The 15,033-nt window shown below is 45.8% G+C and overlaps 1 protein-coding gene across 2 annotated transcripts in view; it reads left to right on the plus strand.

The window, feature by feature from the left end:
• Positions 1-15,033, plus strand: part of CD83 (CD83 molecule) — a 17,504-nt gene continuing 2,471 nt past the window's right edge. Inside the window, exons 1-4 of one of the 2 annotated variants that reach the window (XM_082415290.1) lie at positions 1-175; positions 268-383; positions 12,557-12,767; positions 14,869-14,975. In XM_082415290.1, coding sequence (XP_082271416.1) covers positions 139-175; positions 268-383; positions 12,557-12,767; positions 14,869-14,975 — 471 coding nt within the window. In that variant the 5' untranslated portion in view covers positions 1-138. The remainder of the gene's footprint in view (positions 176-267; positions 384-12,556; positions 12,768-14,868; positions 14,976-15,033) is intronic. The other variant, XM_082415289.1, reaches the window with a different exon arrangement.

Consider the following 15,033-nt stretch of genomic DNA (forward strand, 5'->3'; position numbering starts at 1 on the left):
CCCGGGTGGTGGAGGCGGGGGAGGCGCGCCGCAGCTTCCGCCGCCCGCGGGGATCCCCCGGGACTGGCGCCCGGGGAAGTCCCGGTGCGCGCGGGTACAAGAGGCAGCGCCAGGGCCCCCAGCCGGCAGTCCCCAGCGATGTCGCGCGGCCTCCGGCTCCTGCTCCTGAGCTGCGGTAGGGCCCGCGGACGCCCGGCGCCCCCCGCCCGCCTCCCCTGGACACCCCCTTTTCTCGCTTGCTCACGCCGCTCTCTCTCCCTCTTGCAGCCTGCAGCCTGGTGCCCGCGGCGCGGGAGGTGAAGGTGGCCTGTTCGGAGGATGTGGACTTGCCCTGCACTGCCCCCTGGGATCCGCAGGTCCCCTACGCGGTCTTCTGGGCCAAGGTAAGCGCGGCGAGACCGGCGAGTTAGGGTTGGGTGGGTTAATTGCAGACCGGGCAGCCACCTTCCTTGGGCTGGGGACCCTCTGTGGCTCGGGTTCGGGGGCATCTCCCATAGCTGAACTCGGTACCCGGTCTTCCCACACGCCTCTCCCATCCCGGCTCCAAGCTCAGCCGCATCCAGGTACAGGCCGACTTAGATTTAGTTCCGCCGGGGACCTCAATCTTCTTGCCTCTAAAGGTGGCCCTGAGATGAATGATCCAAATAAGACGTTGTGGAGGGCAGAGGAACCCCTTATTTGGATTAATTCCAGAGGCCACCTGTGGTTATGGACAGCAGGCCAGGGAGAAAGCAGCTAGTGCAGATTTGGCCTTGGACGGGAGGAAGGTCTCCGGATTTCTGATTTCTGGTGTTTTGTGACTGTGGTGCTCATACATTTGGGGAGGCGGGGAGGGGGCACCTTGAGAGGAAGGACTGCCAGAGAGAAGTGATAGGCTTGTTTCTTAGGTGGTAGTTAGCTGTCAGCCGTCCCCTTTCTGGGGTACCCTTGGCTGCTCCTCCCTCTGGCCGTCCTGAGAGGTCCCGCAGGGAGGGCGTCTGTGATGGTGCGTGGAGGCGTCCCCGCGTGTAAGAAGTGTCACTGTCCCTGCTGTAAGAGAATTGAGTCAAACTGAGGCTTTTTTAAGGTTTCCTCTGAACTGGAACCTTTTCAGATTCTAAGATTGTGGTTCTGGTGGCATTGGAAACCCAAGCAGCCACTGTCTGCTGTCACTGGTTTTTGTTTTGTTTTTTTTTTCTCCCCGTGCTCCCCGCCTTTAATGAGGTCACTGCCACAATGGCACCTCTGGCTGAAGCACATGACTGTGATATCCCAGCCTTACTCTGCGGAGCTCGCTGATTTGTCATTTTACCTTGCAGGAAATCTCTGTGCGTTTGTAGCTTTCCACAAAATGCTGGGTTTTCTTCTGCCCATCATAAAAGATGCTGTAAGAACCTGCACAAGTATCTAGCCATTTAACAAGGCAGCATAGGACCGTTAACCTCTTTGTATGTGTGTGTCTGTGTGTGTGTGTGTGTGTGTCTCCTAACCAGATTGTCAGTTCCCTGGGGACAGTGCTGCGCCACTGCTTTTGTGTATCCTGCATGGCACCCAGTGTTTGCCCTGCTAATTTTGAAGGTGCTCAGTGAATTCAGGCTGACCTTTTATGATTATGCACAGTGGAAACGGTGCTGGGGCCTCGGGGCGCTGTATTGTGTATGAAAGTAGGTTTGTTATTATTCCTACTTCATTTCCACCTTATTCACTGTGGGAGCAGAGAACACAGCTATTCCAAAATTGTTCCCTTGTAAAAACAATAGTATGTAAATAAAAATATTGTAAAACCAATATTATTTGAGTACTCACCATCTGCCAAGCTCTGAGGTAAATATCTATGTACATCAGCTGTTCCGATCCTTCCAATGGACTTAAGAGATCAATACTGTTACTGTTCCTGCTTTACAGATGAGGAAACTGAGCCTTAGGGAGTGAAATAATCTGCTCACTGTTACACAGCGGGCTAATCGCTGGAGGTGGAATTTGAACCAAGCAGTCTGGCTCCACAGCCTAGGTTCTTAGAGGTCTATCTTGTTATTTCTGTTTTCTCCCTTAATTACTTAAAGAAAATGAAAGTGTCTTTGGGCTAGCCAGGCAGGGACTTGGTTATCTAAAAGGAGGGGAAAAACATGAAACCACTATCCCTTTCAGAGAGCAATTAAAAAGGGAAAACAATATTAATATCCCCAGGGGAGTAATTACAAAGTACTCACGAAAAAAGTAGATGAAATTTCAGACTGTAAAGTTCAAACAGTTGTCAAGTTAAATCTTGCACGAGGTCATTTGGAATGATGCAGTAAACCAGAGTGATTAACCTTTGACTTTTCCTTGGATGTCAGCTGATGATGTAACTCTATAATGTATGTGCTTGTTTGTTGAACACAGTTCTTGCAAGCTTTAAAGACCCTGAAGGTCTCTCAAACCTCTGTTAAGAAAAAAAGACAATAGTCTCGTGGCATTCTCTTTTTTCTGTTGGTCCGTGGAATAGGGTCATTAAAAACTCATACCCTAGTTATTTTTTTTAAGGAGGAAATTGTGATTGAGTAATGGTGGATAGGAGAGCTATGCTATGCCAGTAAACTAATCAGATACCTTGAAAGTGATATGCTTTATTTTTCAAGTACTTTTGAACAGATCTCAGCGTATTCCGTAGATGTTTGTTATTTTCCAGCCCAGTAATTATACTTTTGCATCGATTGTGCTTGTACAACAAAAATGGTTAGAGTGTTCTGGAAATAAGGCCAGTGGTGAAATGCTGAAATTCTGCATTTTACAGAAGATTATCTTGTCATTTCCTCCCACAGCTTTCTTGTAAAGTGTTTCAGTGATGCGGAGAGGTAGCTATGAAGTGAGGAGTTTAAGCCTGGTGACCACAGCCAGCCCAGCTGGATCATCAGTAAGGTGGTTTGTAAAACCGCTTTGCACACTTGTAGGCTGCATGCTGATCAAGTAAGCAGAGAGTCCCTTGGAGTGTGGGGTTTCACCGTCCGCCAGATTGAATCGCATTCTTGCAGGCCTTCTGCATATCACAATTACGGTTATAACGACTCACAATTTAAAAATCCATTTACCACTCAGTTCTCCGGCACCACAGAGCATCCTGCCGCTGTCCAGTTGGCACTGATTACTTATGATTAACAAAAGGACCCATGTAAACCATGTGTTTCTTATCATGTGCCTTTTAGCAAAAGACTCAGAGCAGACGGAGTCCATTTAGTGTTTGCAACATTAGGGTGAGTTGGGAGGGAACAGGGTCCATTTTATTCTCTCTGTTTCAAAGGTACAATGACAGGGGACTGGTCCAGGGGTGTAATATAGACATGCCCAGGGGGTCAAAGGTAGAGCCAAGAATGGGCAGAGATAGCCCAATTCCTGTTAGCCCAACTCTTCTTTCCTGCGGACTGATGTCTTCCCAACTGGGATCCAAGAATGGGGCCTCCTCTCATCCCTTCCCGTATTGTACCTTTTAAGGCAGAGTGAATGATTGGGAAGAAATAGAAAAGTTAATGCGGTATATCCATTCAGTTTAGCTCTTAGGATTGTGAATAGACTGTGGTTGTTGAGGGAGGTATTTTGAGCTATTCTGAGGCAAAGAGACGTTGGTCCGTCACTCTTCTACCAAAGTAGAAGAACGTGGCTGTGACCTTGGGTTAGACTCTAGCACAAGAGGGTCATAGCCCAGCCCCATGTCTGCCAGGAGTAAGGACATCGTTAAAGAGCTGCGTCTGTGCTGCTTGCGGAGCGGGTTCACGCTCCCTTTAATGAGGCTGCACTGGGTCTGGAAGGAGAGGATGACACTGGATGAATGGAGTGTTCTGGCGCTGCTCGTAATGAGTGGTTACTTACGAGGGCGACGTAGCACCGTCTCGTATTGTGCTGGGAGCCCCAGCACCCTAGGTTGAGGCATAATGAAAGAGGATATATAGTGTCATCTCTGAGTGACACCACGGGGGTGAGGACAGAGATGCGTCACAAGACAAGTGCCCTTTTTAGATGATTTCCAAAGGAAGGGAGAAAGGGGAAGTGAGACCATGATTTCAGAGAATAGATCAGACTTGAACTTTACAATATTTCGGAGAGAGGCAGCTGTGGCAGGTCATGGGCTCTCCTGAGGACTAAAGGAGAGCAGATTCATGGGCTCACACGAAGCTACTTGGAAAGTTCCAGGACAGTCGCTACACGGATATTGCTTGTCCTTGATTTGTTATGAGCTGTTATGATGTATGTTGCTCATCTCCTATTCAGTGGAGTCCTGTTTTCTGTCTGTAGCATCTTGTGTGATAATGAGCCCCAAAGCGAGGAAGTGCTATAGGAGCCTTCGGGGGGGCCTAGGGTTGACGAATGGCCCGGGCAGATGGCATCTGTACAGACACCAACCCTGATGGACCCACGAAGGAGACAATGCGTGCCGCTCACTGCACTGACCTGATTCTAGAATGACGTCTGTTTTAAGATAGATTTGAGATGTTTTAGGAGAAAAAGGAAACATTTCTACATTAAATACAGAAGCGCCGAAACATTGAAATGTGAAAACAATGCCTGTGTGAGCATCAAAGAAAAATCATACCATCCCCATTGGCACCTGTACTACTTGACCTGATTGAATAACCTTTAGGTCAGGCTATGAAAGGCAAAAAGTGAATTTTCAGATGTCTCCCATATTTACATTTTCCTCAGTTCGTAAATATTTCTATGTCCCAAATGTGTGCCAAGCCCTGCACCTGGCAATAGCCATCCTAAGACCAATATGGACCTTTTGCCAGAGGACTGTCAAAGGCATGGACACAGGAATTCACACGCATCTTTGGGGACTGAGGGCAAACTAATGATCTGGAAGGGAGAATCATACCACAGAGGACTGAGAGGTAATGCCAGCAAGCAGGCTGTGAACACCCCCGAATGCTGAATTATAAGGGCTTGAACTTGGTCCTCTCGGCAGCAAGGAGCCTTTGAAAGTTTTTAAGCAAAGAGGATAACATCGTGAAAACTACGTCAGAGGAAAAGCGTATTTCTTGTGGTGAAAGACAGACTATAATTCATCCCAGAAAATGAATCTCAGAGGGAAGCTTTAGTCTTTCACTGCAGTGGAACTGCCATCGGGTTAGCTCAGTGAGGCTGCAGCACATTCCTGGGGGTTACCTCACCTTCTCTCTTGGTCACCAGTTCTGTTGTCCACATGGTTCTAGGGAGGAGTGGGCCAGGCTCTAGAAGAAGTCCCAACCAGAGGAGAATGATGGAGCGCTGAGATTTTGGGACAATGATGAGACACAGCAAAGCTGCTAAAAATCTTTCAGCTTGGAAGAGGGTAGGGAGGAAAAAGGCAGCTGAGAGTTAAAGAGAAAAAACTGCAAACACTTGTTTTCCATAAATAAAAGGGGGAACCCGAGTCACATGAGGACTGATTATGTTAGTTCTGTACTTGGTTATGTCACTACACAAAGAAGAGGAAGTTAGAAGAAGGTCTTAGTGACATCAGGGAAGGTTTTATGTAGGGCAGGACTAAAAAGAGATACATTACCTAAAAAGAGGGTTCCTCCATCTGAAACTGTTTCCATAAGTCCTTCCTGGCTACTCTTGGGATAACCTCAAATTTTCTACCAACAGTGCTAGCTCAAACCAGAGCTGAACTAAAGTACTTCCCTAAGACTCTTTACACCTGAAGCATATTTTTAATTTTTGTTTTTGCACTGGGGTATACTTGGGTAAAATTTCTGTGTGTGTCATGTAGTTCTGGTATAGGAGTAAGAGCCCAAGGCTTGTGAATATCACTTGATATTTTTGTGGGGCACCAGCTAGTCTACTGCACGTTCTTGTCGCAATTGTCCGAGAGAAGATAGATTCCAGAAGAACTGGTATTTGTCTAGGATTATTGGTCCAGATGGGGAAAACCTATGGGAAAAGATAGATGCTCATTGCCATAGACAATTCATGTTCACCTAGGACCAGACTCACTGGGTCAGTTCTGGAGAACAAAGGTCCTGAGTCCAGTCAGACCCTGGTGTCTCTTTCACCGAGCAGTGGGAGGCCTGTGAGCCTGAGTGACAAAGCAGGACTGGCCTTGAGGTTGGAGCCACGTGGAGATAGCCCCGCATGTGCCACGTTTATTTCTGGAGTGGGGCAAGGTGCTCCTATCAATTAGGAATCTTTCCGTTGTGAAGGCTTGTAATCCAATCAAAACTAGCTTAAAGAAAAGGGAATATATTGGCTTGTGTGGTTGAAATAAATAATTTTTAAAAATCAAAATATAGTTCCTACTTCAGTCATGGCTGATGTTGTGGGTTAGATAGTGTCCCAAAAAAAGTTGTGTCTCGGTCCTAATCCCTGGTATTTGTGAGTGCGACCTTATTTGGAAATAGGATCTTTGCAGATGTAACCAAGTTAAAGTGAGGTCATACTTGATTAGGGTGGCCCTGAATCCAATGACGGGTGTCCTTATAAGAAAACAGAAACACAGAGGCAGATGCACAGGGAGAACACCACGTGAAGGTGAAGGCAGAGACTGTAGTGATGTGTCTACAGGCCAAGGAATGCCAGTTTCCAGGAACACCAGAAGCCAGGAGCGAGGCATGAAACAGATTCTCCCCTAGAGAGAGCAAGGCCCTGCCAGCGCCTTGATATCGGACCTTTGGCCTCCAGAACTGTAAGAGAATAAATTTCTGTTGTCTTAAGCCACTCAGTTTGTGGTAAGGCTAAATTTGGAGGTTCGTGAATATCCTCAGGGCTCGGTGACTTTCTTTCTCTCAACTTTTCCTTCCTTCGTGTTGGTTTTATTAACAGCCTCCACGTGGCAGTGAGATAGTAGCCGGTAACTGCAGACTTGTCTGTCCTCCCGAGATCGAGTGCAAAGCAAAAGACTGTGTCTCTTCTATCTCAACAAATGTCAGATTACACTTAAGTGGCTTTGATTGGGTCATGGATCCATCAGAACCATTCCCTCTGGTCACGGAGGTCAGGCCAGAGTCAAACGTGCCTTTTCTAGAACCAGATGTAGTGCCCTCCGAAGGACATGAACTCAGAGCCCGTAAGGATGCCCTTCCCGGTCCAGCAGGACCCACAAGGAACTAATGGAAGAAGGACGATTGGCATGAACAGTGAGTGCCTAACGTTGCCTTCAAAGCCCCGTTCCAAAGGGTATTTTCCACATTATGATGGTGCCTTAGAAATTCAGAATGCTGTGGCTATTTTGGAGACCTTGTGGGCAGAAAAAATTTCTCCCTAGAGCAGAGATTGGGACTTCTAGAACAGCTTTGCCAGAGGAGACTGAAGTATCAGCTGGAAGAAATGACTGAATGGGTGGGCAGAGTAGAAAGCTATTGGATACAACAACAATTCCTGTTACCAACATTACCGATTATGAAGCACTATTATGTGTTTTCTCATTTGATTCTTAAAATAACCCCATGAGGGAAGTAAGGTAGTTACAGACGAGGAAATCCAAGTCAGAGGTAAAGTGACCCAGCTACCTGATGCTTGACTTCAGGTTTTCTGATTCCAGAGCTAGTGCCCTTGTGTCTTCCTCATTGTTTCTAAGATTCACTCATTCATTAAATAAATACTTTTTGAATATTTCCTATGTGCAGGGAACTGTTTAGAACTTAGCTGTGAAAAAAAAAGAGTGGTAACATTTTTAGCGCTTTCTGTGTGATTGACAATATGCTACAATACCCACCTACCTCATCATAGGTATATTCACACCAACTCTGGGAGGTGTACTTACCCTCCCCCATCTCAGGGGAGCAAACGAAGCCCGAGAGCTTCAGGCCCTTCGCCAAGAGCAGAGCTAGCCGTGGCGGGGCTGGGGTTTTGTTTCCACATCTGTCCAACACCAAAGCCTGTGCTCTTAATTACGTTGCCTCTGCCATACTCATAACTCTGTTAACAGCCATAAATCCAGCTCTGTCTGTTAGACCCAGTAAATTTCAAAGTGGAAAATCATTTTTCCAATAAAACTACACTTAGAAAAAGACGATGTTAATGCTTATACATTCTACCCCCATTATGACATCAACCTCTGAGCCAAACTATTTTGCATGTTATAAAGAGCTGTTTTTATGATGAATGGGGATTATATTGGCCCTTTAATTGAGTTGGAAACCAAGGTACATGAATGTTAGTGCATGGGAAATGCAATAAAAAAAAAGCTGTTCGATGTGATTGGAATATATCAGATTAATTTAATACCACCTTTAAATACTAACATCCATTCCTTTAAATATGTTTAATTAAATTGTTGGATTAAATATTTATATGCATATATATGTGCACACATTTTTCTCCTCAAAAAAATCTCTTCCCTTTTCTTTTACTTTCCTATCACATTCTTAACAGATCTCATGCATGATAAATTTGGATTTCAAGGCTGTGGAATCAAAATTCTTTGCAATAGGAATGGAGCTGTTGTCCTCTTATATCCAAAGATGGTAATCTAGGAAGTTAGCATATATTTGGATAAACTTATGTAAACTTCTAAAAAAATCCCTTTTCACAATAGGGATTTGACTGAAATATTGGTTCAATTTCAGCCATATTTAGATATTTATTTGATTTCTTTCTAGTTCAAATTTATCCACCATTAAAAAAAACAATTCACATGCGTTTAAAATTACTACTTGTATTTGCTTGGTTTAGTATTCGGCAAATTAAAGAGAATTTATTTTAATTTAGGGCTTGTGGTTTCCTTAAGGTCAGATCTCCATCTTAGAGAGGGAATATGGTATTTAAATTATTTAGTCAAATTGGAGGCCTTGAGACAAAAGTCCTTAGGCTTTCTGAAAATGAGATGTCTTATATTTTGCCTTTTCTAATTCAATCAGAAAGATAATATTTGTCAGCATAAGAGTTAATGCATGGAATGTGGATTTTAAAAACATGATTTGGATGAGTGTTTTGAGGAATTCATTTGCCCACAGCGTGCTGTGTCGTAGCCCTCTGCAATATGAGTGTCGCAAAGTGTGCGTTAAATAGTTCCTGTCAGTTACACTCGGCTGCGAATGAATCTGAGGGTTCCTTTTGTTATAAATGACTATTTCCTAAAATGCTTTTGCAGAGAGGCAATGAAACACTTTTAGATTTGGAATGTTGAAAGTCATTCTTGCCAGTGGTTGATTTTGAGCCAGCTCAAATGTTTATAAGAACTCATAAAACCCAGCGAAGTTGAGGATGGCCCATTTGCTGTTATTCCATGTTCCTCCCCCTGAAATTCCTTCGGTTCTTGAACAGTGCTGCTCGGGCCACGGCTCACTCACCCGATACTGCAGGGTGATGGCTGCTTGGCCACGGTGCTGAAGATGATGATTTGAACTTTTGCATAAAGTCTCTTTGTACTGCTAGCGCTCCACTCGCATCTTGAGCATGTTAACATGAAAACTACAACTATTTTTGCAGCTGTAGGCAGGAGGAAGGGCGAATAGGCTATGTACATACCTGCAGCTTGAAGCTAGAAGGAAGGTTCTGAACTATTTCCACGTGCACTGTGTGAAGTTACAGAAGGTTCCTTTTGTTACGGGTAGCTATCAGGCACAGAGAGCTGTTCATCACTTTGGCCAGAGGTCCCAGGTTAAGCCAGTACTTCTCTCAGTTCTCTGGGTCTTTCAGGAAGACCCAGGGAGGGGCCATTGGAAGATGACCCCGTGAGAGTTGAGGTATCTTGCCACGATCCCACTGATGGCTGTGGTGGTTCAGTAAAGCAGAATTCTGCAAGCTGCTTTGGGGTTCTTCGTTTTGACTTTCCCCTACCTCTTACTTTCATTCTTATGATTTCACCCTGCCTTGGCTTTGCCATTGTAAAATAACCTCTCTGGAGGTTTTGTCAGAGACCCGTGGAAATCTGACCATCACATAAACTACTTTTTGTTGTTACTGCTGATTTTTAAAATGAATTCTCTTCTGCAAATAGGCAGAAGGCCACTGCCAGTCCGTTCTGATCACCACCACGTACTAGCTTCAGCAGTTCCCAGCAGCCAGCGTGATAAAGGGGCCATCTTTATGTAAATAAAGCACAATAGTTTATATTTCCACCAGCTCCAGAGGGGTTCTCAGTTTTTTTTGTATTTTTTTGGTTTTTTTGATCTTGACTTTCAGATAGGTCTTTTTGAGTTGAGGGAGGGGTCACTGGATAGGAGAGAAGACCACCCTAAGGAGAAAATCTGAGGTAGAAAATCTCAAAATGATTGTTGCAGCCAAGTTTCCATCTTTTCGGATGCAGGGATTTCTACAAAACTGAATTCCAGTGAAATCTATTGGAAAGAAATCTGAGTTGAACACATTTGGAGGTTAATTTAGAAAAGAAAAGCAGATTGAGACAGCATCGTGGGGACTGCAGAGATTAAGCTGAGTTAATTAGTTCAAACTGGCCTTGTGGGGTGGGGTGGAGGAGGGAGTCTTGGAAGCGATTGGCCCGGGATGGTCCTGGGCACCTGACCCATCAAAAGCTCTGGTGGGAGGGAGCACTTCTGCCAGGCAGCAGAGGAGGGGAGAGGTGCAGGCACATGATAAGGCTGCAGTTTTTGGTTCAATCAGACTTGAAAAGGGGAAAACTGGTCTAACTTAGACGTGTTCCAAAATCAGTTGGATGCCTAAGGTTCCTTGACCACACCTCCTTTTTTTGTTTGCTTGTTTTCTTGCTCTGTTTTTGAACACCTAAATGCCCCAGTCTTGATTATTTTGGAAGGAACCTTTCAGCACAAGGACTGTCAGGAAATGGGATTTACGTTCGTAGACCTCGCCTGAGAAAAGCTATTAGTCTCAGCCCAGTGCTAGGAGTGAATGAAGCAGGGTTTCTTGCAGGAGCGATAAATCAGCCACCAGATGTCTCTGCAGGCCACTCCACAGGAACGCCAATAGGAGCCCGAGCCGTGGAAGCTGGAATCTGAGCTTCCCGTGGACCTCAAGGTGCATTCCCCGACTTAATAAATGAAGCAGAAACCAAGGAGGGTGTGTGTGTGCATGTGCATGTGTGTCTGTCTTCTGTCCTGGGCTGCCTCTGCCTCACTGGGTGTTCCCCCCATTCCTTGGTTATTTATTTCCCGGTGCTGATTGCCTTTTGAAAAGTAGGAGAGGAGTTGTAGGGTCCTCCCAGTACGGGAGATTAAACAGCGGCAGGTGCAGGCGAAGACAGCAGCAGTGTCTGACTGCGGTGTCTTTTCCTAAGGGAGCCCTTTGGTGCAGCCACTACGCTGGGGACAGGGAAGGAATGCCACTGAATCCCAGGCTGCCTGCTGTTCCCCAGCCGCCCAGCAAAGGGCTCGGGGCTGCCCTTGTACACTGAAAACGGTGCTTGGCTTTACTGTTTATGTAAATGAGTTTTAGAAGCTTTAGAACATTTCAGTGGAGGATCAACGAGCAAGTTAACTAGACAAATTAAAAATGTATCTGGGGAAAAAGGGAATTGATGGTGAACGTGATGTGTGCTTAATCGTGGAAGTAGGAGATGACGGAAAGACCCCACCAGTTTAATCGCAAAGACTGTTCAGGGAAAGAAAACCAGCCAGGTTAGTTTGGCTAAATTTGACATCTACCCCAGTTGGGCTGGTCCATCTTGGGTACAGTGATTTAAGCCGTAATTGCCCTTCCATGTATATCTTGCTATTACCACCAAGTGACCTGACACATAAAATCTCCACGTGGTGCTGTTGTCAGCTGTCTTCCTGCCTTAGCAGAGGCGTGAGCGTGGTACATCCTGCCGCGTCACAGATGACCCCACAGGTACGCAGTCTCTGAAGAACAGGGTGACTTCATGAGAGGCATTGCTCATCTGCATCTCTGTGTTTTTTTGTTGAGTTGTCTGGCAATGACCTTAACAGATTTAGAAACGTTTCCAAATAAAAGGCTGGGCTACAAAAATAAGAATCAGTCAGTGGGTGAGTCGGTATCTGAAGAAAACAAGAGAACATTGAATAGAGAACAACCAGCAAGAGAATGTGATTCAGTGTGATTCATGCGCTTCATCACATAGTCATCAGTGACACATGATTATCATCAATAGGAACACTCTCTCCTCCATGTAGGGATACAGAGAATCGTCAAATGCAGTCCTGATCTTATTCTAAAAAAGATGGAGCCTTAAAGAATTCTCCTAGATTCTCTCCTCCTCCCCCAGACATCACACACACACACACACACACACACACACACACACACACAGTATCTTGTTTTAAAACAATTAGCTGAGGATGGATTTTATGAAAACAAGAGGTAGAACCTTGATGTGGAGGCCCAGTGCTTGTAGGTTCTGGCAGTAGAGCATGATGTGGTTTGATTCTTGTTTTTTAAATTTATTTGATTGAAGTATAGTTGATTTACAATGTTGTGTTAATTTCTACTGTACAGCAAAAGTGATTCAGTTATACATATATATATATTCTTTTTCATATTTTTTCCATTATGGTTTATCACAGGATATTAAATATAGTTCCCTGCTCTATATAGTAGGACCTTGTTGTTTATCCATCCTATATATACTAGTTTGCATCTGCTAATCACGAACTCCCAATCCATCCCTCACCCACCCACCTCCCCCTTGGGAACCACAAGTCTGTTATCTATGTCTCTGAGTCTGTGTATGATTCTTTCTTAACAACAGCTCACAAATGGCAGTGCAGAGAGGATGGAGGTGCCCCAGGAAGACCTGCAGCACTATCAGCAGAGGGCCTCTTCAGAGGCCCCCAGGGAAAGGCTGTATTCCCTGAGGATCCAGAACTCTACCAGCTGCAACTCGGGGACCTACAGGTGCACCCTGGTGGATCCAGAAGGGCAGAGAAACCTAAGTGGCACCATGACCTTGAAAGTGACAGGTGAGGTGATCTGCGGCACCTGTTTTCTTCTTACAGTACACGGGGCACTTTTCTGTAGATCCTAAACTTGATCCCCTCAATCCAAGTTTACCTTGTAATTCAGAAGCTTTGGATCATATCTGTGGCTGAAAGCTAATTTCTACTGCAAGGATGTCATAACTTTCTCTACTTTCTCTTTAATAAGGACAGATCTACCCCAGTCTGACTGGGCTGGATGCCAAATGTAGTCAAACAGCTAAATCAAACAACTCTTACTCATGTAAGAGTCCTTCGGAGCCAATAGGAAGTTTCCAAGTCTAATTTTTGGAAGACAGAGAAACTGGGTAGTCTCCCGAATATGTCAGATAACTGTGTAATATTCTGCTCATTGGGGGCTTTCTAACCTGGCCTAAGGGAGCTGCTTCATGTTTCCACCTTTTTCCCATGAGAACAGCATTTCTCTCCCACTTTACAGCAATTGAATGTCCCAGTACCTCAACTCAAGCCAAAGAAAAAGGGCACAGCAAGAAAATAGCGTTCCCGTGACAGAAGGCACATTTTTGCTCTATGCAGTAAGACCAGGAATCAAGTGTAAAGACAAGGATTATCTCCTTGGACTTTTTTCCATAACTTTTCTTTATGTAACTTAAAATACGCCTTGCATTTGACTTTGGCCCAACTCTTGTTAGTGGCTGAGGCTTGAAATGACAAACATGTTGTTACAGAGGCCCTGACTTTGTACAATGGCTACTTTCTCCTTCCACGGAGAAGCAGAAAGGAATCTGACTCAAGATAATATTCCCACACTCACAAGAACGCAATCACTGGTTAGGGGTCAGCGTTTGGATTTGGTTCACTGTCTTACACATACACACACACACACACACAACCTATACCCTTCTCAATCTCTAGCCCTTTACGCTGCTTCGTTTGTCTTCATGGCATTTACCGTACCTGCCGTGATACGCTCCCTCAGTGAGTGTTATTCACATGAATGAGAAACGCGAGCTGCCTGGCAGGAAGGGCAGAGAGGGCAGGCGTGTCCTGCGGGGAGCAGAGAGGAAAGGAGTAGAGAAAAGCTGGCTTGCTTTCCTGCCCTCTGCGAAGGCGGCGCTGCCTACAAGTTGAGCGGTCAGACTAGAGCCACTTGGATCTGGTTCAAATATCAGCTCAGCTGCTCATTAGCATCTTACCTTGGGGAAACCCCTGAGCCTTGGTTTCCTCATCTTTAAAATGGGGATAATATCATATTGATATTATCTACAAAACAGGCTTGTGGTGAAGGTTGAATGAGATATGGCACTGAAATGCTCGGTCTGGCGCCTGGGGTGGGGGGACTGAATGCTCGATAAGTGTTAGAACCATCAGTGGCTCTCAGCCCTTCTCTTCTGGGGTCACAGACCTCTGTGAGAATCCATCCCCAGACCATTGCACAAAATTTTGAATCCAGTTTCAGGGGTCGACAGCTGTCTGGAGGCCCATCCGTGGCCCTGAGGGCGGAAGCCCCTCCTGTCACCCGCACTGCATCTGCTCCTGCCCCAGTCCTCAAGCCAGCTCCCTGAGCAACCTTGCTGCACATTGGATGTCGTGCTTGAGTGGGGAGAAGCTGTCTCCGCCTTGTCCCCTCCTGGGCTGAAGGCCTCTTTCCTCCTGCACTTGCCCCCCTCCCGGGGCTGAGGCCACAGCCTTTAGCAGCCCTCAGGGAGCTGTTCTGTAGCACCCCCCTTGGCTGTCAGCCCTGGTGGAGGGGCTTTAACAGGTCTACGAAGACGCATCGACTTGTTCTGTAACAGCAGGGCAGCTCTGCCACCTGCCTTAATCCCTCAGCCTCTCTGAGCCTTGGCTCCTTCTTCTGTAAACTGGGGTACTCAGACCTGCCCCTGAAGGTTCAGTGAGATGCTGGATGTCAGCCCCTTTGCACGGAGCCAGGCACAGGGTGAGTGTGAGTGCCGGCTGCGGCCACCGCCGTCATTACCGATGTCCTTCCCACGGTACAGACGTGAGGGTGAGAAGGGGAGACCAGTAGGACTTTAGAAAGCCAGAACAAAACATTCTTAGCTTTTTCATCCTGGTAGAAGAGTCCTGTTCAACGGCTTCATATTTTACTTATTTCTTTTTAAAGGATGCTCTAAGGGACGCAAAGAAGAGACTTTTAAGAAATACAGAGCTGAGGTTGTCCTGCTGTTGGCTCTGGTCATTTTCTACGTAACACTTATCATTTTCACTTGCGTAAGTATCTTTCTTAAACATCTCTCATTATTAAAAGATCACCTGGGTTACCAATCGA

The sequence above is a fragment of the Balaenoptera physalus genome (genome assembly GCF_965194825.1).
Source record: "Balaenoptera physalus genome assembly, chromosome: 11".
Taxonomy (NCBI): domain Eukaryota; kingdom Metazoa; phylum Chordata; class Mammalia; order Artiodactyla; family Balaenopteridae; genus Balaenoptera; species Balaenoptera physalus.